Consider the following 27,079-nt stretch of genomic DNA (forward strand, 5'->3'; position numbering starts at 1 on the left):
TTTTAATGATAGAATAAATTATATTTTCCTTAGTAAATATTAGGAAAATGTAGATTTAGGACCATTACAATGTTTTGCATTAAGCAAAATAAAATAAATAAATAAATCTATTTATTTATACATCAGGGTATTTTAAGGTTTAAGTATACCACTTTTTATTTATGCAGATTATTAATTTTTTTAATAAATATTGCAAATTGAAAAAAAACAGTAAAAAGACTAATTATGGTAACGACTATGTGTGCTTAATTGTCATGAATGTAATGTCACATTACAACAACAAAAATAATCATAATTATCCTAAAAATAGGCATAATTTTCTTTACGCATTTTTTTCTTTTGATTTTGAGGCGAAACGTCTCCCAGAAATGTTTCCATAGGTTCTTTTGTTTGGGTCGCTTGACTTGGTCTAAGCTCCTCAGTGTCGTGTGTGAAACCTGAGGAGTTTAGAGCAAGTAAAGGGTCCTTCACGATCTCGTCCTCTAACCCTGAAGACATCACATCCCGCCAGGAGCTTGACGGACATGTCTGAACGCATCATGGTGCTAAATCTAGCTCTACCTAAGAAAACTGCATGTGCTTTTCTAATGTTTCAGTTCAATAAAGATTCAACAGAGAGCGGGCATGAAGCGAATCTGTGTTTATTTACAAAAATAAGATTGCAAAGCAACAGCAGATACAGTACATTGTAGCAAAAAAATGTTTGTTCTCTGTAAGGTTGGACCATATTTGCACAAAAGCAAAAAAATATAACAGCTTCGAATAAGGTTGCCATAGCAACCACTGTCACTCTCTCAGTTCGAGGCACTGGGGAAACAGCTAGTTGACATACAATTGAGGAACACAGAGATGTGGAAATAAGGTTAAAAGAAAGAAGTGTTGCTGTGCTTCAAACGAACACCGACCGACGGCAGAGGCAAACGCACACAGAGGATAATGGGGACGTGCGGGAGGGGAGGGGGGGGCAGTGCTGGTGCATGTGTTCTCCATCCCTCAGTTATCCCGCTCATCTAAGGTTTAATCAGGAAGCAAAAGCTAAATGGTTTTATCAGTTAACTAGCCAAACGTTCACAGTGTACCGCATTAATTGGCCCAGTATTGCTAATGTGCTTTCAAATGCCTTCGAGATAAAAAAAAAAAAAAGTTGTATCATCTACGCCCGATCTTGACATTAGCAGACAAATGTGACACACTGAAACTGAGGAACAGATTAGACAGAGATGAGTTTTACATGCCATTTTCACTCCTTTTGTTTTGTCGTGTAGGAGTATATGGAGAAGTATTCACAGTACTTGCTTCATTCAGAGCTCTTTTGTTTTGTCTGTAACACTTTACAATAGGGTTTCTTTTGATAACAATACTTAACCGCATTCGTTAATAATTACATTGTTAAAATAAAAAGTTGTATCTGTTAACATTAGTTAATGCACTGTGAACAAACATGAACGAACAATCTTAACAAAGGTTAGTAGATGCTGTAAAAATATGTTTCTCACAGTAAGTTCATGTTAACCAATGCATTAACCAATGTTGAGGCCTTATTGTAAAGTGTTACAGTTTTGTCCGATGAAGTTAACATTCATGACACGTATAAACCAACCAAAACCAGTCAGAAACCAGTATGTTCTGTAACATACAATATTGTGGTTCCTTAAGCCCAAAGTATACTTCCACCATCCGCTTTCTGCGACGCCCGCGCACTGTTCGAGTGACGTCATTTTTGTCATCAGGAGGGTCAGCAACTGCACAATAGTAATGCACAACTGCTCATGCTCAAGGTCAAAGTTCAGACAGAAAAGACAGTAGTCGAAGAAGAGTGTGGACAGAGGGATACAAAACAACATGCTGTTCCAAGAACAGTAAAACCAAGCAGCAAATCATTCTCCATCGATTTGGTTCTGGTTCTTGTTATAAACTTTGCATGCAATGGCAGATCTGCTTCTGCTTCGATTTTTCTGAGTGAAGACTCAGTGCTCCCCTCTGATGTCTGGTAGTTTGGACGTTTGGACACAACTGTGCACGGGACGGAGCGGAGCGCAAAAAATTAAGCATACCCTGGGCCTTTAATATGCACTGCAGATATCAAGTGTTAAAGGAATAGTTCACCCAAAAAAGAAATTCAACATTTACTCGCCATCACATCCGGCCAAACCCGTATGAATTTCACTCTACCTTGGAACACCAAGAATATAAAAAAAATTAAAAATAAAAAAAAAATAATCGAAGAATATTCTGGATGCTCTCATCTAAATAATACTGGCAAATAGAAACGTTTTTGCCGTGTGTGTTCCACATGAAAGAAAGTCATATGGGTTTAGAGCAATATTAAACGAGTAAACATGAAAGAATTTAAATTTTTGGGTGAACTCTCCCTTTCATTTTGAACTTCATTAGGCAGAGTTAAACCAAAATAAACCAAAAATGATCAGTTTTTTATCAGAAAAGTAGATCCATAACTGACGGTTTTAATACAGAACATCACTTGAAGGTAAAAACAGATGTACAGGAAAGTGAACACTTGCATATTTTCTATTCTTTGCACTGGAATCTAACTTCATATCTGGATGTGTGCGTAAATTTACAGGTTTGGGTAATTGTTCATTTATTTTGGAATTCATGTAATTTGGCAAATGGGAGTTTGTTTTGACGAATAAAAGCGGCTAATTTGTGAAATTAAGGTGATTGTTGTGCTGGGAATGGGGAACTGCATTGGCACACCTCTCGACTGCATAAGATACTTCCCTAAACTCTACACCTCACCTTTGTCTCTAACCCAAATGTGTCTGTTGGCTAGTCGTCTACTGTGATATTGCGGAACAGGTAGGCCATCGACTCCCCGTTGTGAATGCGTCGGATAGCCTCGGCCAGGATCATACTGACATCCACAGTCTTGATCTTAGGACACTGCAGCTTTTGCACCTCGTGAGGGACAGTGTTGGTCACCACCACCTGAAAGACATCCCAAACATTTGGTCATGCAACATCATTTTAATATCTGTTAAAATCAACACTTGTTGATGAAAGCATTAAGCATCCATGTACATGAGGGTAAGTCACTGCTGATGGACATTTAAGCTCATTATCAAGAAATAGTGCCACTTGTGAACTTCATAAATATCTTTTTATTCCATTTGAAAGAGTTTCTGCTGAACTTTTTTTTTCGAAGAAATCACCTTTTATTCCCAAATCACGCATAATGTATCAGGGCCATATTTTCCATAGACATTCGCCTCAGTTTTCAAAGCAATGGTCAATTACAACTTTCAATGGCAGTTTCTTGAGGTTCCTCCAATCCTAAATGGTAAGGGCTGGTTAGAGCCTTGCAAAATGTAACGGTTACTAAAGTTACATTACTTTCCCTCGTACTTTGTAACACATCTTTCCCTTGCGGGTCAAAATGACCCGAAGCCCTAAAATTACACTTTTTTTTCTTTTCTTTTTTCCAGAAAGCTTATTCTATTTCACTTTGATAATATTTTTTCTATTTTTTATGCAATATTTGGGAGATTTTTTTATCATCTTTTATTGTATTTACCTTTAAATGACTAGATTTGATCAATAAATAATAAACAAATAGTAATTTAAGCACATTCCTCACATTCTTTCAACTTAAATTCTAAATAACTCACAATTTCATGCATAACCCTTTTAATTCAGCTCAAAATATCTTACTTTGGGTGTCTTTGCTGCTCTCTTGTGGGAAAAAAATAATATATATATAACATGATATTTCATGACTCTTGCCACTAAATGGCCTTATAGCTCTATATGGAGCAAATGAGCTGTTCCACTGGGTCCTAAAGTCAGTTCCTTCAGTATGCATTCAGATACACATGTAGACATTATAAAATATTTTTTTTGGTAAAGTTTAAGCATTTTTTGTTTAAATTTTGAGCATTTTTAGGTTTTTCTGTACAGAAGCATTCCTCACAATCCATTCATTCCTATGGGGGTCAAATTGAACTGTGAGGGAAGGATTTGTTAAAAAAAAAAAATTCAACCAGAAAACTCCTCGAATCCATTAATTTATTCTTTTTTTTATTTTTTTATTTTTATGTATTCATGGTTCAAGTGCGACAAAAGTCCTAGGGATTTGGACCCCTCTGATGAACACTCAATTTTAAAATAAAATGTAAAAATGAGTTTCGGGTCAAAATGACCCGAGGGAAGAATGAGGCTGCGTCATGGTAAAACTGGAATTCATGCTTCAAATGTGCATAGCATAACTCAGTCTTTAATGTGCTTTTTGAGAGAACCAGAATGTAAATGAATCAGAAAGAACCAGAGAGTAAATGGGGTGAAAGACTCACTTCGTCTATAGCGGACTCCTCGATGAGGCGCGGGGCGTCCGCAGACAAGAGCCCGTGGGTGGCCATGATGTAGATCTTATAAGCTCCTCTCTCTTTCAGAATCTCAGCTGCTGCCACAAAGTCCTCCACATCATCGATGATGTCATCCTACAGGACGGAAACCACATGCATTGCATGACATCATGTCAATCAAAAAACAATTACCGTCATACTGCTAACTAGTCCAAAAATCTTCATTTCTTACGACAATGATGGCGATGCGGCCTCCAACATCTCCGACAACAGTGATGGGTGGTTTCTCCTTGGCCATCATTACTATAAAGACACATATAAACTGGTGTTGCACATCATTTCAGGAAATTGTTTTTATAACCAAGAGTCCAATCAAATCACATTCCATCATCAAAGTAGATTGGGTAAGATGGGGTAAGAAGTGTATATGTAATGACCCAACCAACCCATATAATCAAATGGTAAAACTAAAATTTAAAAAGTCCTGAAGGGACCCGATAGCATAGCATAGCATAGCATAACACTAGCCTATTTGTTGGAGAATGCTTCCCATTTTACCCCACCTACAATTGAATTCAATCCAAATAGCAATGAAAAAACTCATCGCGGCGCATGCCATGCAGAAATCAAAATGATCATCTCTTGGTCCCCAATGTACCCAATCATAGAGGCAAATGTCTAGAGGTTTACACTAAGAGTCAGTGCAGGAAACTACACATCAATCAATCAATCAATCTGTCCTCGAGTCAGCATGACAGACTCCAGGACATTGCTGTAATTTAGGAGAGGTCAAGAAGGGCTAATGTCATTCATCCAGAGGAAAGACACTGGAACACAGCCAAAAACACACCGACCCAAGTAAACACAAAAGAGGAAGACTGGCGGGTCGATTTCAGAATACATAGGGTTAAAGGAGTTATGCATGCCTTCAACACATGCCTTTCATCAACAGCAAGACCCACAAAGCTTTGCGATATTTACACTTTTATCAGATTAACAAGGTTTGCAGACCTTACGGGGTTATAGACCCACTTCTGCAAGGAGCTGCTGTGATATAAAAATCTAAAATGGCACATTTGAAAGGAGCAATTCACAGAGGACGAGATCTTGACTTGAAAAGAGCTAGAGCTGATGGAGTGCATTGGAGGCGCCAGCACACAAACATCTTTCTTCACTGGTGACCAAAACCCACATGCACATGGACCCTTTTCACAGACTGCGATAATGCATTTACACCATTATTAACATTGTAAATCTAGCAATTTTAAAACCTATATTCATTTAATTTTAAGTAATGAACATCTAGATTTTTAACTCGTACTGTGTGTTACATTGGCTTTGCATTCAATTTCAGAAATCTAGTTTACACAATGAGCGTTTCTTACATAACGGTCGAGAGAGTGATGGCAAATTTGACATCTTTCTGTCGTCTGACCAACGTACTAAATAACTTGATTTTTATTTTTTTTCCTTTTTGGAACATCATAGAAACGCCATTGTGGATTTTATTTTCTTCAGCTATTGGAGCAAATGGGAAAGCAAAAGTTATGTATGTATGACATAGTTTGTTTACCACTATAGGTTTCCGCTTCTGAGAACACCGGAAATGTGAAAGGGGGCCAATTTTATAATTTTTGTGAGCAACATTTAAAAAAAAAAAAGATAAAACCAAATATTTAATTGCTGATGCAATCTGTTTAAGACTGTGTGCATTCTTGCTGTGTCATCAGCCAATCGGTGTTGAAATTATGTAATTTTCCACAGTGATTAGTCACATGGCAGAGATTATCTTTGTGCAAATGATCAGAGACATGATGCAGCGACTACCAATGCAGTCAGTGATTTCCCGCCTGACCTAGTTAGATACTGAATTCGAGTACTAGAAAGCAGCAGCACACAGACTCCAGGAGAACTCCAGGTTTAATGGCTTACAGTGTGAACAGGGCTTTACGTGACACAATGACGTGAAAATAGTAACGCACAGAATCTCTGGCAACTGAAAATATTCGGCCAAACCAGCAGAAAAAGGAATTGATCTATATTTTTCTTATTGTGACACATCTAGGGGTGTTCATTTTGTCAGCTTTTTTATTTATTTTTATTTACTTAGTCCTGTGTCAAATGTACTTTTTAGTTTATCATCATATTTAGTCAACCTTGTCATGTTTTTGTTTAGTCAAGTTTTAGTCAACTTAATAGCTGGGCATTTTAGTCTAGTTTTAGTAAATAAAAACCTCATATTTTTGTCATGCTACATAATGATTAAATTGATATATATATATATATATATATATATATATATATATATATATATATATATATATATATATATATATATATATATATATATATATATATATACAATTATATATGGAAGTCAATGGGGTCCATCAACTGCTTGGTTTCTGACATTCTTCAAAATATCTTCTTTCGCAGAAGAAAGAAATTCATACAGATTTGGAAAAACTTGAGGTCGGAAAATTATGACAGAATTTTCATTTTTTGGTGAACTATCCCTTTAAGGTTTTCTATTAAATGTGGTTGCCAGATTGCAAAGATGAAGTAAAACACAGGGCAAAAAAAAATAAAAAAATAATCCTTTTAACAGAAAAGCTCTGATTGGGGGATTTAAACTCCTAACATCTGGCAACCGCAAGCATGAAAGCTCATAGTCGGTGTTGCCAAGTTTTTCCAAGTATTTTAGTCTGCAGGTTAAAGCAACCAGAATGCGATTCTTACCCCCAAGAACACTAGTTTTTGCCATGATCAGGCTAGTTTTGATTAGCATATGGCCAGGAATAGTTGTGCAGACCAGGAAACCCTGCTCGAGGTAGAGGCTTGTACAGCAGTTTGTGCTTTTTCTCTCTTTTTTTAGGTAAGGTTTTTATTTTTAACTACATATTAGTCTAGTTTTTTTTCGTCAACAATATTGCATATGAATATAGTCACATTTATCGTTTAATGACCTTGTTGTCTTGTAATCAGTCTTAGTCATAAAAAAGGTCATTGAAGAAAAAATTGTCATTGTTTTCATTAACAAAATTAGACACTAAATATATAAATTATATAAAATAACGCAGATGGAATGCAAGATGACGTCCTGTGTGAACGACCCCAACAATGGCAATTTTGAAGTCTAGTACTAGATATTAACAAGTTTTCTATTGCATAAGTTATATTCTCAATGGTGAAGTTAAACTGTTTCTCACTGTGTATTTCTACAAGCTTATGTGGCCACAAAACATATGTTGACTTCACATATGCTAGCTTGTTTTTACATTAGCCCTGTATCAAAAACTCTAACCCTTGATAGAAACTTTCAGCGAACGCCTTCCTCTAGTTATCAAGGTCATGTGTTTCAAGACGATGCAAGAGCTTTGGATACAAGCAGCTAAAAGACTACCATTTAAAAACTCCAGTCTAGGGGTTTTCATAAGCAGGCATGGTGTGTTGATTGGCAAGATGAGCCTGGATCACAAAGGCATATCTCTCAGACAGACATTCAATGGTTCCATTTCGATGGAACAAATGATGATAATTACATGGAAATTGAAAAAAAAAAAGCACTTCATTTGAGGTTTCTTAGTTCTGTTTGAGTGAAGCACTCTGAAGCTTAAACATACATTTTTACAATTATTTGGTAAAATTATATTAAGGCTGGGCGGTATGGCAGCATCTATGGTGGATGTATTTGAACAGCCATGTACAACGGCTTCTAATTAACTATTTCAAATAAACATATAACATAAGATGAAGTACCTGATTTGTTTAATAGTTAAAGGGGTCCTATTATGCCCTTTTACGAAGTCTTGGTTTTGGGGTGTACTAGAATATGTTTTCATGCTTGATTGTTCAAAAAACACACATTATGTTTCACATATTTTACATTACAGCACCTCTCTCCCCAGTCTGACTCGAATGAGTCATTTACTATGATGCCCCTCCTTCCGAAATATGAAATGTGCTGTGATTGGTTAGCTGGCCCAGTGTGTTGTGATTGGCACCACTTCGTGTTCGGGAAATGTCACGCACCTTACCATAACCGCAAGCTCCACTCACATGTAAATATTAAGTATGGCGTCAATTTCAAACCAATTCAGACTTAAGAATGTTAACAAGAGGATCGTTCAGAACGGATTTCATGCACAGATTTCACAGGACGTTTTAGTGTTTTTTTTTTTCTTGTGTTTTTTTTTTCTTATACATTTTAGATACGATGTTATACACAATTTAATCAGGATATTTGTCGGAAAACTATGGTAATACAAACAGTAATCAGTCACAAAACCATGGTTAATTTTCCTAAGGCGAGAGCTAACAAGAGCTACAGTAAACACTATATCAACACTAATGTTGGCTAGCAGGCGAGCGAAGCCAAACAGCTTTGCCCTTTGTTACATCGTAGCAACAACATAAAACAAATAATTGGAACTGTTAATTAAAACCGTAACTACAAGTAACAAGACATACTTACAATTTGTGATCCACAAACAACAGATTGTCCCGACAAAGTGGGAACTGCTCCATTTCAGAAGAAGCTTTTGTGCATTGTACTCTATTAGGTTCTGGAAGCCGTTCTCAGTAAAATGTGCAGCACACAGACAAACGTTTGTGTTTAAGAATAGTGTTTAAAATAAGTCCAGCACACAAGTTAGTCTACCTTAGGAAGGTCAAACAAATGAGTTTTGGAAACGGGGTGGAAAAACAGCATCTTTTTGACAGTGACAACAACGTCGTCTCGCTCAACCAGGCCTCGCACTGTTTTTGCATATTCTGTGGGCGGGGATTATTTAAATGAGTAACATCTGGGAAAAACATGTTGTAGTTCTTGGAAAGTGGATTCTCTTAAATAAAATATCTTCCCTTTGGAGTGGACTTTGTAAACTTCTTTTTTTACACATTACACAGCAACTAAAATTGAAAAAGCATAAGACCCCTTTAATTAAAGTGATTATCCAAAAATAGTCAGTACGACATGCTTATTAAAATATAAACTTTTAGAATTGAATTTATACTGAAAATAACTAAATTGAGATACATATTGTTTGCATACTTGTATTGTGATATTTTAGATATACCGCCCACCCCTACTCTTCGTAATAGCTTACAATTGCTATTGTTACAATAATTTAAACATTTTTAACTGCTCTTGTGCTCATAATAATTATAATAATAATAATAATAATAATAATAATAATGAGGAAACTAAAGGGTTTGATCACCCAAAAAGTTTAATTCTGTCATCATTTACTCACCCTCATGTAATTTCAAACCGTGTTACGCAGCACGTTTGAGCTTCAGTAAGAACCAATGAGATTCATTCTTTTGTTATGCAGCACCTTTGAGCTTCTCAAGAACCAATGAGGTTCATTCTCGTGTTACGCAGCACGTTTGAGTTTCAGCAAGAACCAATGAGATTCATTATTGTGTAACGCAGCACACTTGAGCTTCAGCAAGAACCAATGAGGTCTATTCTCATGTTACGCAGCGCGTTTGAGCTTCAGTAAGAACCAATCAGATTCATTATTGTGTTACGCAGCACGATAGTCCTTCAGTAAGAACCAATGAGATTCATTATTTTGTTATGCAGCACCTTTGAGCTTCTCAAGAACCAATGAGGCTCATTCTCATGTTACGCAGCACGTTTGAGCTTCAGCAAGAACCAATGAGGTTCATTCTCGTGTTACGCAGCACGTTTGAGCTTCAGCAAGAACCAATGAGGTTCATTCTCATGTTACGCAGCATGTTTGAGCTTCAGTAAGAACCAATCAGATTCATTTTTGTGTTACGCAGCACGATAGTCCTTCAGTAAGAACCAATGAGGTTCATTCTCGTGTTACGCAGCACGTTTGAGCTTCATCAAGAACCAATGAGGTTAATTATTTTATGCAGCACGTTTGAGCTTCAGAACCAATGAGGTTTGTTCTCATGCGTCAAGCAAATAAGGTTGAGCTTCTGTTTATGTTCACTCATCAATGTTTATATGTGAATAAAAGCCTAAATCAAATCTATTTATCATATAAAGCGATCTAGAGAAAAAAGATAAACTGCTCGATTCATATGGATTAGTTTTATGATCCCTTTATGAACTTTTTGAAGCGTCAAATGGCGCTTTTCCACTGCATGGTACGGCTCGGTTCGGCTCGACTAGGCGCGGAACGGTTCGGCTCGCTTCGCTTTTCCACTGCGTGGTTCGACTCGACTCGGTACGGCACGGTTTGGTTCGCTTTAGCTCGGTTGCTTTTCCACTGCAGTTAGTACCGCTTCAAAGTGGGTGGGACTGATCGTTATAGTTGCCGTCTCTACTGCCATGACATCATCATATTAAATGCTAATTTTTCATTCCGTGTTTCCCCATCCACTCCTCGGCACTCCTGATCACGATTCAGCCAATTCTTTTTTTGAAGTTTATACTCTTTTTTTTGAAGCAAATACTTTTAAAACAGGTGCTACGGCGTTGGCTGTTGTCTACTGGCTATTTAAATCTAGCGGGTTTAGTGTCTCGTGTCGTAAATACAATGACGCTGGTAGTGATGATTCTGTCTGACCAATCAGTGATCTGCAGTGTTTTCACGTCACATTTTAGTATCGGTACGGTGCGCTTGGAACCTCAACAGAGGTGGTACCATTTAAAGCGAGCCGAAGCGAGCCGTACCGTACCATGCAGTGGAAAAGCGCCAAAATGTGCCGTACCGAACCGAGCCGTACCGTACCGTACCAGCAGTGGAAATGCGTCATAAGTGAGCCGTACTGAACCGAGCCGTACCATACCATGCAGTGGAAAAGCGCCAAAAGTGGTAGCTGTGTAGCTGTCAATGGAGGGACAGAAATCTCTCATATTTCATTTAAAATATCTTCATTTGTGTTCCAAAGATGAATGAAAATCTTACGGGTTTGGAAAGACACAAGGGTGAGTAATAATGAAACATTTTTGGGTGATTGATAAGATAAAGACCCTATGGTGAATAGAGTAAGTACTTCAGAGTGCTGGGATCACAGACACTGAGAGACCTCAGCCACTGCACGCATGCAATAGGAAACATTTCAGCGTGTTCACTGATGTGATCGGTAGCAAATATAGTTAACCATCATACTTGGGAGCTCTATGCCTGGGAACGGAACTTGTTGTTTGCCTATTACCAATAAATAAACATCACGTTAAACAAAAATCCACACACAAATGATAGAACATACAAACAAGAAACTAGGACTTCAACAATCCTTATTAAACCTTAACATATTTTTCTAAGCTTTCAAATAAACTTTTTTTACACTTCATGTTGAATTAAGTGCCTTCAAATTGAGAACAAAGACAAGAGTGGGTCTTTTGAGGATTGTTAAAGTCCACACAAAAACCATAAATGTACATAGAGCTAATTGGAGTGAACTCCTCTCAGGCAATGTGAGTATATAAAGGCCAAGACACATACCACACAAAATCTGCTCATTAATTAATATGCTAAATATCACAGTGTGTTTATGAACTTCTTAAGTAAACTGTGTGCTCAAGGGAAGACGCAGGTATCTTAAAATCTAAAACAAATAGCACATGGAACATTGAAAATAATAGCTGTCTCTCAAAACCTAGATGACTTGTCTAATTCCTTTATTGGTCAGTGTCTACCTAAACAGAATGCCGTAAAACTTTCGTTGTGGAAAACAAGTCTTGTAATGGTAACTAAAAGGGCTGCACAATATATCGAAATTATCGAAATATCGCAAATGTATATATTGCAATATGCATATCGCAACGGCTTGCAATAACTGGGGTCATCAACAAAAGACAGAGAGAAAATCACTCACTGCTCTTGGCTGAATTACTTTTGTAGCTTTAATAAGCATCAGTATATATTTAATGCATACAGTGAAAACTAAGCAGTTTTATTTTTACATTTGATTATTCAGTTTCTGTTGTTAAATAAACCTAATGTAGGCCTACCTGAACCCCTGAACCCCTTAACCCTGTGATTTACACTGATGTTAAAATAACACTTACTTCTTATTCTACAGTAAAACACTGCTGTTCATTTTCAGAAGTTGTAGGGATGTTTTCTAGTCACAAAGAATGTGAAACACGTATGTAGGTTATGTAATTTTAAATATTTTTTAAAGATAATTTAAGTTTATTTTACACACTTTAAGCATTATCGTATTGCATATCAAATATCGCACTATATCGTGCAGCCCTAGTACTAACTAACATGAGTCAAGCATATTCTAAGAGTTTGTGCAGTTCTTTAATTGTTGGTTTATATTTGCACATGTTTCAGAGAGACATATTTTTCAAAGTTTGTTTAAAAATCTCAGGACCATACAGTATTGGGCACTGTTGATTATTGGAATGAAAGTTACCAATCAATTTGCCGACCCACTCTAACCAATTGGACTGCTAGTAGGTCCCACTCAAAATCTTAAGAGTTAAAGCTGAGGTCTCCATTTTGAAATATTTGGTTAGTTTCACTGTGATATACAGTATGTCACAATAGGGAAGAACTTTAATCAACTTCTAAATACTTAGACATTAATCAAGAGCTACCAATATTGCATAAACTGTTTTTCTAGTTTGGTGGCTTGCTGGGTTTTGGAACAGAACTGAGCGGATTGTCTAGGTAGTTCACGTACTGACTAGGTTTTGAGACAAAGCCTAAGTAAACATCTAGAGACAGTGCTAAATGAATGCGGGAGGGTTAAAAAACCTCTTGACCTATCTTGAACTACTTAACAGATCTCCAGAATCAGCTATTCGGCAGGCTGAATGCTGCAATCGACCCCCTCATTAACAGGATCACGGTATAAATCTTACAAAAAACATGTCTAGATTACATTTCACCCCAAAATCAAAATATATATAGATTTTTTTGGTACATTTAAATTGCATAGGCTAAATCAAATTAAACATAATTGTTTCCCCACCAAGTCTTGTTTGTACTGTGGCTTTATTTTCATGACAGTTTTTCAGTCTGTGTACATTCTTTTTTTTTTTTTTCTTTTTTTTTTCGGTTTAATACTGGAAGCAGGAAAAAAAATCATTTACAATTAAAATTTTCAACAAGAATTTGGCTTGATCAAAAAAGGCGCTGTTGTATCACTTTTCTACTTTCAATATTAAACCAAAAACTAATGAATGCAACACACATTTCCACCCTAATTCTCAAAACCACACTGCTTCTTTATATTCTACTTTTGAGTTTTTTATTAAATTCCCATATTTCTTGCTGGTAATTATTAATACTGTAATATAAGTAAAAGATTACTGAAATACAATGTTTTTACTAAATAAACTTAAAGGCAGTACAACACATACTACCATGAGGTACAAATACTTCACAACCTAAATTTCATATCTTTGTTGTGTTTTTAATTAATTAAATGTTTTTAATTATTATTATTACACTAATAAGAATGAGATTTTTGCCAGAAAATAAAATCTCAATGTAAAATTATTAACATTAATTTTGTTTATAAAAAATAACCATTACTTTTTTTGATTTCAGGGTCAAACATAAGCAGGACATGTTTTGTGAGAGTTTGGTGAAGCCCAATCAGCTTTCTTGCTGGTCTAGTTAGTGTTTATAAACTAGTTAAAACTCTTATAATGCTTAGTGACAGGGTTCAAGCTGCTGTGTCGTGCAGATCTACAGTGTGGTGGCTCTTACATGGCAGCTCCAAGCCGGAGTGTCCAAAGGTGTTGCGGACACATGGAGGAGAATGCCGCCCATCCGCCATGTCTGACTCCGAACACTGAGCTTCTCCGTGCATGACGGCCAGACCGAGGCGCAAACGCTCCGCATACGACTGAGCCCTGAAGAGACAACGACAAGAGAGGAGACACATACAGAGATGTTGCTTATGGGCCTCTTGCCTAGATGTTCATGAGTGTCAGCTTGTGATTCAGTGATTCTAGGAGTTTTAGCATTCCTGAACACTTTTCCATAATAATGACAGTTCAGAGTGACGTGTCTGTCAAGCTCATAAACTGAAAAAGCACGTAAAATCCACATTACATTATCTTGTGTGGGAAAACAGAAAAAAGCTTTTTTGTCAGAACTATACAGTTAATGGAATCATTCTGGTTCTGATTCCACTTAACAATTCTGGTTTGTTGACAGTGTGAATCTGTATGACACTTAAAAAGCCCCTATAAAACACTTAAAGTGCCCCATTATGATTTTAAAGTATGTTTTGAAGTCTCCTACAATAGGTTTGCATGCATCCAAGGGCAAAAAACACTTTAATTTTCTCATAATATTCATTGCAGCATCTCAGTGTCTGAAACTGTTCAATAAAAGATGTGGTCTCCCTTAACCCCTCATTTCCGAGAGGATAGTCTAGTCTGTTGTGATTGATCTACTCTGCTCTGATTGGTCATGTTGTGATTGGTCAGATGACCCAGTCTGTTGTGATTGGTCTACTCTGCTCTGATTGGTCAGATGGCCCAGTCTGTTGTGATTGGTCTACTCTGCTCTGATTGGTCAGATGACCCAGTCGGTTGTGATTGGTCTACTCTGCTCTGATTGGTCAGATAGGTCAGTCTGTTGTGATTGGTAGACCGGTTACAGTGCATGTCGGAAACCAAACACTATTACCATAGCTTTTGGAGCTAGGGTGTCGGTTTTACCGTATCAATTTGTAACAGGAAGTAAGACTGTAATTGCTGACGACTCGTTTCAGGCAGTTCAGAAGTGGTAAACTCCATTTATCTGCACTATGATCTCCAAAATTTCAAAGACCTTTAACACTCACAAACAGCTATATTACATGAAAGGAAATATCCAAAAAAAGCATAATGGGGCAATTTAAGTAACCTGAAAGTTTGGTTTCCACCCACATGCAATCTGCACTCACAAATCTCTGCAAATGTGCAGCCATCCACAAAGTGATGTGCTTTATCTGCCCCTTGCATGTTATTTAATTGGATAACACTTTCATCTAAAAATGTAGCGTTCTCAGCTCGGTTTAAGCCATTTCACAATGTTTAAATCCACTCCCTCATCCACTTCCATCTAGGCCTGCTTTCACCCACAAAACAAACACACATGGAAAACAAATCCAGGAGCAGTTACCGTTTTGCAGCAGATGGGGACTTGGCTACAATGATAGCATTTCTATAATCAGGAACCTATGCAAAACAGAAATAGGAAGAGGAGAATTGATCAATATTAATTAATTATTTATCATTTTAACAATTAAAAAGGTGACGCTTTTGGCTGTGGATGCTGCCAACCTCCTCCTGGATGTACTGCAGCAGGAATGGAGAAGCCCGCAGGTTGTCCACGGGGAATGTAAAGAAGCCCTGGATCTCTTTCTGGTGCAGATCCATTGTGATTATATGAGTCAGACCTAGTCATCAATGCAGAGAGCAAAATGTTTTTGTAAAATTAATAGTTTTCATTTTTAGCAGACACTAAAGGAACAGCAATCATCAAGTGTTCAGCATGCACGTATAATAATAAAGACTTAATGTTACGTTCAAACATTTGCATGGTAGAGTGAATACAGAAGTAGAACATTATAATGCATTACCTGCTTTAGCTAACATGGAAGCGAGCAGTTTGCACACTATAGACCCTCTCTTCCTCATCTTACACTGTTTACTGTAGGGGAAGTAGGGGATCACGCCGATGATGTTCTTGGCACAGGAGGTCTTCAGTGCATAGGCCATGATCAGCAGCTCCATAATAGCCGTGTTGACATCTCTGACAGAGACAGAACAATAGATTTTAGCTGACTGTCCTAAAACGCTTCTGGGCCTGAAAGACGACTACATGCAGTTCAGAATAAAAGGTAAGATGCCATGTATATAAACACTAAAAAGCATAAATTTTCACCTTTTGATTTCAATGGAAAAAGTGGGTGAGTAAATTATTTTTGGGTGAACTAACCCTTTAACTGGCAACTGCAACTCACATTAAACATTATCACATTTTGTACAATGATGCATTATATATGATTTTAGATTGCAAAATGCACAGACTCAATAAAAGTGCTGATTGCTGATTTTTTTACTCTCACCTGGGAATGGTTTGAATGATGAAGATTGTTTGGCCTCTCACAGACTCTTTGATCTCAACTCTCGTTTCTGTAAGATAAAAGCAAACACATAGAAAAAGCAACGTTATTCAGTTGCTACTAACTGTTTTTTGGGTGAAATGTAATATCAAAATTTGAAATTTACTTTGCAACCATTAAAAAACACCTGTATATAGTTTGAACGTGTGTAGTATGCATGAGATTTGGACTTCTGTCATTATCATGTGACTTACGACATCCCTTGAGCTTCACTGTCACAAATCCTCTCGTGTGGCCTCATGGGATAGTAAAGTGTTGATCAGATACGCATTTCATACATGGATACACAATCGCGAGGGCGGAGCAACCTGTCACTCACATGAGATCCACCAATAGCAAACCACAGCCATCCAACCAATTCCACAAGGACACAAACAATTCTCATCCTACATTTTTTTCTTATTCGAGAAGCCGTTTCACTCTGACTTACGTCACAAGAAAGAAGAAAAGACTATTGCAGCTTCCATTTCATCATATACAGTGACATATTAAGAAGTAAGCAGTGTTATGGCTCATCTGCAAGGTTTCTCGTGGTAAAATCTGGGTAAAAGCTGTTTGTTGTGTTTGAGCTGGTTTTTGCAGATGCATGTGCTCTCAGATACATCTTTAGAGAAGGCCACGTTTGCTGAGCGTGACGAAAGGCTCTAAAGGAAGGGTAGCACAGAAAGCCCTTATTTGGAGAATGTTTGGGCGTGTTTTATGCAAACAACCATAACCTCGGACACACGGTCGCTCATTTAGGATACTCCAGATTCATTAACATTAGAACGAGATTAAGAACAAATTCATGTGTGCGCGCATGTGTTGTCAATTAGCTAGAATGGTTTTGAGAGAAGTTCTCCTGTGCGTACAGATATGAAATAATCCTTTTAGTTTTGTGTGATGTAGGAACATTATTGTCATAAATAGTTTTAAATTTATAGTTATAAATTTGAGAGGGATCCAGATAAAGCTTGAAATTGAAGAAAACAATTCAGTGATGTAATTCAGTAAGGAGAATCACGTTTTGGTTACACTTTATTTGGTAACATTTTATTTTACAGTGTCATTGTTACATATGTTACATTTAGTTACTGAAGTACTAAAATTATGCATAATTACATGCAATTAACCCTCAACCAAATCCTAATCCTCACACTATAGTAAGTACATGTAGTTACTTAATATTACTCAGTACTTAAATATATAATTACAGTGTAACAAAGACACTGTACAGTGTAATTATATATGTAAGTACTGGGTAATATCAATTAACAACATGTACTTACTCTAGGGTTAGGGTAGGATTAGGATTTGGTTGATGTTTAGTTGTAGGGCTGGGCGGTATATCGAGTTTGTACGATATATCAATATATTTTTTTGAAACGATATGGAATGAGGCAATACCGTTTATATCGATACAGTAGTTTGATACGAGCACATCTGAAAAACGCGGAAGACGCAGCGTGAGCTGCCGCAGTGAAAGTACATAGTAGGCTACAATTTGTCCTAAACATGACACAAGCTTATATTAAGGGCTTCAAAATAACTGGTAAGATATAGTTAACAAGTTTAAAGCAGCTTGCCCTGTCAGATGCTTACTGACAGATACTGTTGCTGACTGACAGATGTTTGAGATGTGTTGCTTTCCTCAGTGCTTAACTTACATTTCACAGGTATATTCTCCATCTGTAAATGTTAGAAAGTCAAACAAATATGTCCATTTCACTGTCAGGAGAGGACGAGCTTCTGCAATTGAATCTCCGCTAATATTCAAGCTTCCGTGAATGAGCGACGCCGCGCGCATGCGCGCCAAACAGACGGAGCTGTTACGTCCTGTGACGTAGTCTTGTTTATATTGTGCTGGTGATTTTTGTTTTCTCTTTTTCTATCTCTCTCTCTCTCTCCCTCTTTCTCATGCAGCACTCCAAATTGTCCGCAGCTGATGCCAATTAGCAGGAGCGTGGCTTATCTGTTGGCAGCCTGTATAAAACCACAAAGAGACTGTGATCGACAGAGTCCCTCTCCAGCTATCCCAGACATTATTGTGTGTGAATTGCTGTTAAAAAGAGAACTTACGTTCTTTGGTGAAACCTGTTGTCTGAGTCCAATGACCACTTAAACTATGTGAGTTTAAACCGTGTAGGGAGTTGGGTGCCAATTTGTTTGGAGTATCCACTCCTTAACTTTTTTTCCTGTTTATTTCTAGTCAGGGAGAGAGGTAAGACAACTGTCTTTAATTTCTTATTTATTTTTGTTAGGTAAGTTATCTCGGTTTAAACTTTAGAAAGTCCTTGTTTTGTTTGTTATTTTGGCCTGGCCCTCTCCTGACGATATGGTTATTTAAGTTTGTTTGTCTGTTTATTGATCTTTGTTTGCTTTATAAATATATTGATTGAACCTTTATTAAAAAGAAACTCATTCAGCATACTTTTTCTCAGTATTCTTTTATTGCTAGTTGTAAATCAATGGGTGTTGTGTAGCCTTTTGGTGATTTATAGGTGAAAAAGAATTAGAGCTGGGATAGATGGAAAGGAGATTTCTCACGTTTATTTACTTTTTGTTACATCTGTTACTCCCTCTTTGAAACCCCTAGACTAAAAAGTGGGAACGTAACAATTGGGGGCTCGTCCTTTGCGTTCTTTTGTGTGATCTTGTTGTGTTTTTTTTTTCCAAATTACTACTAATTTTGCCCTGTGACAATTTGCTCGTCCTTACTAATATTGAGGATTCGTTACTCGCTTGCAAGCAACTCTACTTTGGTGAGTACGACTTTTTTCTTGATTGCTGGCTGTTTTCTTCTTTGAGTGAAAGAGGAGAGTGTAGTAGGGGATTAAGATGGAATTTGATCTGCTCTCATTTACTCTTGCGCCATCTTTTGAAGTCTTTAATCGCTGTAAAAAAAAAGATCTTATTCAGATAGCAGAATTTTTTAACATCGTCATTGTCAAAGAAGCTACCAAGCAGGTCATTAAAGAAAAGTTGTATGACAAATTGGTAAGTGATGGAATTTTGCCGAGACAGAGCGACGATAGTGAGGTGGTAGAGCAACTCAACGCTGCAGCAGGTAAAGAGGTGGGTAGTGTAGGTCCACCTGACACAGAAGCTATTGCTTTTCAAGATCCTAGGTTAGCACTGAGGTTAAAGGAGTTAGATCTGGAGATAAAGAAGCAGGAGTGTGAAGCTCAGATGATTAAGTTGAGAACTGTTGAAGCGGAGGCCGATAGGGATATTAAGTTGCGAAAATTGGCTTTAGAAGCTCAGCGTGCTGCTCTACAACCAATCCCTTTTCCGCGTACCAAAACTTCTTCAGTGTCTTCTCCTACATTAACAGCAACTAGTCCTTTGGCTGAAGGGCATAGCGACATGTCTACTACAGTTCCTTTTGACCCCAGTAGATATATTAAACTAGTACCACCGTTCAGAGAAGCGGAAGTAGATTCCTACTTTGTAACGTTCGAGCGAGTCGCAGGAAAATTAGGCTGGCCAAAAGAGATGTGGGCTCTTTTATTGCAGTGTAGCCTTACGGGAAAAGCGCAGGAGGTTTGTTCTGCTCTGCCAATCGAATCTTCTCTCGACTATGACATAATTAAGGCAGCGGTTTTACGCGCATTTGAACTTGTCCCTGAAGCATACCGGCAAAAATTTCGGCGACACTTGAAAACAGCCAGGCAGTCGTACGTAGAGTTTGCAAGGGAGAAAAAAATCCTCTTTGATAAATGGTGTCTCTCTAGCAAAATAACAACTCTGGAAGAGTTGCAAGAGTTAATCATGCTAGAAGACTTTAAGAATTGTGTCCCAGAGAACGTGGTGGTTCATTTGAACGAACAAAAAGTTGCATGCTTGTCTAACGCTGCTGTTTTGGCTGACGAGTTCGTATTAACACATCGCACTGTTTTTGCTGCAGGACGGCAGCCGAAATTCTCTGCGCCATATGCGGGCGATATGCCAAATGTGATGCCTCATGTGATGCCTCATGTAATGCGCCCTGTTAGAGCAGAAAATTTCACGAAGAGTGCTCGTAAATTTAAGTCTGGTAATAGTGAGAGACGGGAATGTTTCTACTGTCTAAGCCCTGAACATTTGATTGCGGACTGTCATCAGTGGAAACAGAAGGGTTCGAAAACTAAGAGTGTAGCACTTGCTCAGTCATTACCAAAATTAAGCCCAGCTGATGTAGAAAGTTACCAGCCGTTTCTTCTAGAGGGCATGGTTTCTATATTCCCTGATGCTGAGTTTAAGCCAGTAGTCATGCTTAGAGATACTGGAGCTGCGCAATCCTTCATTCTTGAGAGTAGCCTACCATTTTCTGCTGACACGTACACAGGGTATGATGTGTTGGTCCGTGGTATTGAGATGCGCTGTGCTAATGTACCTTTGCATACGGTTCACTTAAAGTCAGGTCTTGTCAGTGGAGCTGTTAAGCTGGGTGTCCGTAGACAGTTACCTGTAAAAGGTATAGACTTAATTATTGGGAATGATTTAGCAGGTGGCGAAGTTTTTCCCTCTCCAATTGTGTCATATACCCCAAGTGTAGAGGACCAGACTAATCTTGCTACTTTGTATCCTTCAGCATTCCCTGCATGCGCAGTGACTCGTGCACAAGCACAAAAATTCAAAGAAGTGGTGGATCTCACTGATTCTTTTCTGGTTGCTGACACTACCCCATGTGAGTATACACTGACCACAGAGCCTGAGCTTGCACCTGATCCCAGTTTGGAGTCAAAAGTCCCCTTAAAAGTGAGTCGAGAACATTTGATAACAGCGCAGAGAGAAGACCCAACGCTAGCTAAGCGTGTTAAAGCTACCGATCTTGGGCAAGCACCTAATTCTGGGGTAAAGTATTTCTGGGATCATGGACTGCTGATGCGTAGATGGAAACCAGACGAAGAAGATGAGAACTGTCAGGTGGTGCAACAAATTGTTTTGCCTTCTGGCTATCGAACACATGTGTTGAAGCTGGCTCATGAACATGTAATGTCCGGGCATCTAGGAGTGACGAAGACGTACCATCGAGTTTCCAGATACTTCTACTGGCCTGGTATAAAGTCTGCTGTGTCTACCTTTTGCAAAGCTTGCAAAGTTTGCCAACTCACAGGAAAACCGAACCAAAGAGTTCCTGTCGCTCCTCTTATGCCAATCCCTGTGATGTGTGAGCCATTTGAACGACTGATCATCGATTGTGTGGGCCCGTTGCCCAAGTCCAAGGCAGGACATCATTATATGTTGACTATCATGTGTGCTGCAACACGCTTTCCCGAAGCAGTTCCATTACGCAACCTGAGAGCCAAAGCAGTTGTGAAAGAGCTGATCAAGTTCTGTTCCACTTTCGGCCTGCCAAAAGTAATCCAGACGGACCGTGGCACAAATTTTACATCAAGAATGTTTGAACAGATTCTGAAGGAGCTTGACATAAATCATCAGTTATCCAGTGCCTACCACCCGGAGTCACAAGGTGCGATCGAAAGGTTTCATCAAACTCTTAAAACGATGCTGCGCAGCTATTGTGTTGAGACGGGAAAAGATTGGGACGAGGGTCTCCCCTTTCTTCTGTTCGCTGTGAGAGAGACAGTACAAGAGTCTCTTGGATATAGTCCAGCTGAGCTTGTCTTCGGTCATGTGGTGCGAGGACCGTTAAAGTTGTTGAGCGAGCAGCTGTTGACTGAACATCCAACACCTGTGGCTATCCCTGATTATGTCCAGTCTCTCCGTCAGAGACTTCAGAGCGCTCGTGAAGTGGCAGCAAAACACCTTGAAATCACACAAGGCAAGATGAAAGCACGCTTTGACCAGAAGTCTGTTAAAAGATCTTTCCAGCCTGGTGATTCGGTTCTAGCTCTGCTACCCACTCCTGGTTCTGTGTTCCAGGCAGTTTAATGGGCCCTACATTGTCAAGAAGAAAGTGAGTGACACAAATTACGTCATTAACACACCTGACCGCAGACGTAAAAGCCGTTTGTGCCACATCAACATGCTGAAAAGGTATGTGACCACACAATGCAAAAGTGAAACGAAGTGTGATAAACCCACAGATGAAACGAACTGTGTGACGGCAAGTGTGCCAACCTCCACTGTTGCTATGGTTGCCAACTATACCATGGAAGAAGACGGATTGTGTAGCAGAGATGTTCAAATTTCCTCCACACGTTTACAGAACTCTGCCATTCTAAACGACCTCATGAGTTACCTTGCTCATCTCGGTGAAAGTCAAGCTAAAGAACTGACTGATTTACTGCACAAATTCCCTAGTCTGTTCTCAGATGTGCCTGGAAAAACTACAATGTGTTCTCATGACATTGATGTTGGAAATGCGTCCCCGATCAAACAGCATCCTTATCGAGTCAATCCCCAAAAGCGAAAAATAATGAAGGCTGAAGTGGAGTATATGCTGCAGAATGGATTTGCTGTGCCCAGTCAAAGCCCCTGGAGTTCGCCCTGCCTCCTGGTACCAAAACCTGATTCCACCTATCGCTTCTGTACTGACTTTCGTAAAGTCAATAACATAACTAAAGCTGATTCCTTCCCGCTTCCTAGAATGGAAGATTGTGTGGACCAGGTGGGTAATGCGAAGTTTGTAACAAAGCTAGACCTCCTGAAAGGATACTGGCAGGTGCCTCTGACTCCACGTGCATCAGAAATCTCAGCTTTTGTCACTCCAGACAATTTTCTGCAGTATTCGGTTTTAGCTTTTGGGATGCGAAACGCTCCCGCCACATTCCAACGTTTAATGTATAATGTGTTGGCAGGTGTGAAAAACTGTGAAGTGTACTTGGATGATGTGGTTATCCATTCACATAACTGGACAGAACATCTTTCAACCCTCGAGAATGTTTTTCAGCGTTTTTCCGATGCCTCATTGACCTTGAACCTTGCCAAGTGCGAGTTTGCAAAAGCAATGATCAGCTATTTGGGTAAGCAAGTGGGACAGGGAATGGTGAAGCCTGTCGAGGCCAAAGTTGCAGCTATCCTCGAGTACAAGATTCCCTCTAATAAACGTGAACTGCGCAGATTCCTTGGGATGTGTGGGTACTATCGTGCTTTCTGCCCAAACTTTTCCTCAGTTGTCTCGCCATTAACTGATCTGCTAAGCACTACAAAGAGGTTTGTCTGGACACCCAGTTGTGAGTATGCTTTTAATGCAGCAAAAGACTTGCTCTGTAATGCTCCGATACTCAAAGCCCCGCAATTTGATGCCCCGTTTAAATTAGAGGTTGATGCCTCGGCTACAGGAGCTGGTGCGGTCCTGTTGCAGGAGGACAATTTTTGTGTAGAGCATCCAGTTTCATTCTTTTCTAAAAAGTTCTCAAGGTGTCAGCAGAACTATAGTGTTATTGAGAAGGAAGCACTTGCAATGTTGATGGCACTACAGCACTTTGAAGTGTACTTGGGTGGTAGTGTTGCTCCAATAGTAGTGTACACAGACCATAACCCGTTAATTTTTCTTGAGCGCATGTCCAATGCGAGTCAGCGGCTTATGCGGTGGTCTCTTGCGGTACAAGAGTTTAATCTTGACATCCGTTACAAAAAAGGCTCCGAAAATGTTGTTGCGGATGCGTTGTCTAGGTCATAAATGGTTTAATGATTTATGATTACAATAACATGTGAATATTTAATAGTGAAAGTGAATTGGTGACTCTATTATAAATAACTCTATTTATAATCTTAACGGTGGGGGTGTTACGTCCTGTGACGTAGTCTTGTTTATATTGTGCTGGTGATTTTTGTTTTCTCTTTTTCTATCTCTCTCTCTCTCTCCCTCTTTCTCATGCAGCACTCCAAATTGTCCGCAGCTGATGCCAATTAGCAGGAGCGTGGCTTATCTGTTGGCAGCCTGTATAAAACCACAAAGAGACTGTGATCGACAGAGTCCCTCTCCAGCTATCCCAGACATTATTGTGTGTGAATTGCTGTTAAAAAGAGAACTTACGTTCTTTGGTGAAACCTGTTGTCTGAGTCCAATGACCACTTAAACTATGTGAGTTTAAACCGTGTAGGGAGTTGGGTGCCAATTTGTTTGGAGTATCCACTCCTTAACTTTTTTTCCTGTTTATTTCTAGTCAGGGAGAGAGGTAAGACAACTGTCTTTAATTTCTTATTTATTTTTGTTAGGTAAGTTATCTCGGTTTAAACTTTAGAAAGTCCTTGTTTTGTTTGTTATTTTGGCCTGGCCCTCTCCTGACGATATGGTTATTTAAGTTTGTTTGTCTGTTTATTGATCTTTGTTTGCTTTATAAATATATTGATTGAACCTTTATTAAAAAGAAACTCATTCAGCATACTTTTTCTCAGTATTCTTTTATTGCTAGTTGTAAATCAATGGGTGTTGTGTAGCCTTTTGGTGATTTATAGGTGAAAAAGAATTAGAGCTGGGATAGATGGAAAGGAGATTTCTCACGTTTATTTACTTTTTGTTACATCTGTTACTCCCTCTTTGAAACCCCTAGACTAAAAAGTGGGAACGTAACAGAGCACAATAGAATAGTAGCACAATAATTCTGACTAAAATATACATATTGCTAAAATATTTGTTGTTGGAAACAATTAATATGCCATATGGGGAATTTTAAACCTACAAGTATATTTTTATGAAAGTGACCATTATAACGGGGTAATCAAACGCAGGCTAATAGTTTAAGTTCTTTTGTTTTTATTTTCATTTTTAGTTTAGCCTTTAGTCAATTTAAAAAACAAAAGCATTATTTTTGTTAGAATGTAATGTGATTTTAACCACCTTTTTGCACATAATATATTGCATAGCCTACATTACATTCACTATATTTGTTTCCATATCCTCCAATATCAACATTGTTTGTAGGATATCATTGGGCAGGATGAAAATGGCATGTTTTTTAAATAAATACAGGTTTTCTTTATCCAAATGGAAAAATGTAGAAAGTACCGAGATATATATCGTATATCGCCATTTAACCCAAAAATACCGAGATATGATTTTTTGGCCATATCGCCCAGCCCTATTTAGTTGTATGTAATTATGCACAATTTACTGTTATTACTATGGGAAGTAAATGTAACATATGTAACCAAATAAAGTGTTACCAAATAAAGTGTAGCACTTCATTCCAAGGAGTCCTTGTTACAGTGTAATTATATAATTAGGTACCAAGTAAAATCAATTAGCAACATGTACAACTTACTATATAATTAGGGTTAGATGTTTGCAATTATGAATGATTTACTGTTATTATTACTTGAGTAAGTACATGTAACGTGTACAAGGACACTAAACCCATTTATGTATTAAGATTAGCAGCATTCAAGCTTTACGGTTTGCACAATATATGACTTTTTAAAATCTAATTATAGTGAAAATGTGTTCAGTCCATGTCAAACCGTACAGGGTATCAAGGGTCAAACTGTATTTGAGCAAAGCAAGCATTATTGATCACCTCTGTTTGACTCCTGGTAAACAACTGATTTCCCCAGCTCCACTCCAAGACGCCTGCGCAAACACAAGCAGAAAATCAGGACAGGTTTGCAAAGAGTTTCTTATCATGAAAGTAACTGAGTTGCATGACAATGTGATTAGATGGATTTGTATTCCTTCAGTCAAGAGTTTGCAATGAATGCAGGACATTTCCAAGAGTCTCAGTCACATGCACAGCTTATGTGATGAATAGCCCACTGTTCCTGATCTCTTCACGTGCACAAGATAAACTTTACATTTACTTCCCAAAGCAAGTACACTGATTACAGGTCCACTTCTCTGATGTTCAAGAGCACGATGGTGATGCTTTATAGATCAGTTATCAATTTTACAACTAGCCTGCATGAAATCATCAAAGTGATGATGCGAAGAAACAGGCCAGGATCTGCTGATCTACAGGCCACTGTCACAATAACATCACATTTATACATCAAGACCATGTTAAATATCGAGCAATTGGTCGTAGGATACTTTACTTACTCAGTAATCCTCTTAGAGAGCTCAATGCATGCGGGCGTAGAGTTGGCCGAGAAGACACGATAACCACTTTTAGCCACGTTCATGATCAACTACCTATTGACCAACAACAAAACTGAGCCGTTTTACAGGTCTACTGCTACAGAGTCTCGTGGTTTTATCTTCGTATTTACAAAGGAAAACCTGTGAATGTTGTAATAGCTATTTGAAGAAGACCAACGTTTACTGCGGTTTCCAAACAACCATACCGATTTCTTCTGCGCGAGCTCCAATGTTGTCCATCAACCTCACTACTGACACCTAGTGACGGGCGTGCGTGAATCACTCCTTTGTTTGTGAAGCTTCGAAACCATAGAGTTCGAAACCTTTGAGAATCATTTGGTTCGAATCAGTGATTCGGAGCGGGTGTCGCACTCACTGATCTATATAATGACATTATCATTATTATATTCATGTCATTCTATATAGATCAGTGGTCACACTGCTAAAGTCACGTGATTTCAATAAAAGAGGCTTCATCACTTCAAATTGTTTTCAAACGTTTCGAAATGTCAGTTTATGAACCAGTGTCTATATAGTTTTACCTGATTTCTGTAGACATTGTAATGCCACATTTGTATAAAAGGGACACTTATACACTTATAGTTAGTCTCAGATTAACCAAGCAGCCCCCATAAAACAAATCAAGCCCTATATTTTAACAAAATAACACATTTTATACAGATACTTAATTTGTTATGGTATTATTTGTTAATAGCATTTAATAGAGTACATGTTCGATGAAACA

At 38.3% G+C, this 27,079-nt stretch overlaps 1 protein-coding gene across 5 annotated transcripts; it reads right to left on the reverse strand.

The window, feature by feature from the left end:
- Positions 1-625: 625 nt before the first annotated feature.
- prpsap1 (phosphoribosyl pyrophosphate synthetase-associated protein 1) lies at positions 626-26,645 on the reverse strand. Of its 5 annotated transcripts, none has more exons than XM_081379819.1 (12): positions 26,541-26,629; positions 26,296-26,388; positions 25,778-25,830; positions 16,335-16,401; positions 15,846-16,018; positions 15,547-15,662; positions 15,386-15,441; positions 13,979-14,124; positions 11,417-11,455; positions 4,555-4,625; positions 4,311-4,457; positions 626-2,949 (listed from the first exon to the last, which is right to left on the reverse strand). In XM_081379819.1, the coding sequence occupies exons 2-12, from the start codon at positions 26,376-26,378 to the stop codon at positions 2,791-2,793; spliced, it is 1,110 nt and encodes a 369-aa protein (XP_081235945.1). In that variant the 5' UTR covers positions 26,379-26,388; positions 26,541-26,629; the 3' UTR covers positions 626-2,790. The 5 variants fall into 5 exon arrangements, with proteins under 5 accessions (XP_081235945.1, XP_081235949.1, XP_081235946.1 ...); XM_081379823.1 differs by lacking the exon at positions 11,417-11,455 and having other exon boundaries at positions 626-1,010; positions 2,761-2,949; positions 26,541-26,602; XM_081379820.1 differs by having other exon boundaries at positions 626-1,010; positions 2,761-2,949; positions 26,296-26,590.
- Between the last annotated feature and the right edge of the window lie 434 nt (positions 26,646-27,079).

This window comes from Scardinius erythrophthalmus (assembly GCF_964197995.2).
Source record: "Scardinius erythrophthalmus genome assembly, chromosome: 1".
Lineage (NCBI taxonomy): Eukaryota > Metazoa > Chordata > Actinopteri > Cypriniformes > Leuciscidae > Scardinius > Scardinius erythrophthalmus.

What these genes read in the sequence shown, in the direction of transcription:
- prpsap1 (XM_081379819.1), bottom strand. Translation starts at nt 26,378, where the DNA reads ATGAACGTGGCTAAAAGTGGTTATCGTGTCTTCTCGGCCAACTCTACG. An exon ending in CTCTCTAAGAGGATTACTGA is followed by an intron (nt 25,831 to 26,295) that starts GTAAGTAAAGTA and finishes GTGTTTGCGCAG; the next exon opens with GCGTCTTGGAGTGGAGCTGG. An exon ending in GCCGCATCGCCATCATTGTC is followed by an intron (nt 4,458 to 4,554) that starts GTAAGAAATGAA and finishes TCCGTCCTGTAG; the next exon opens with GATGACATCATCGATGATGT.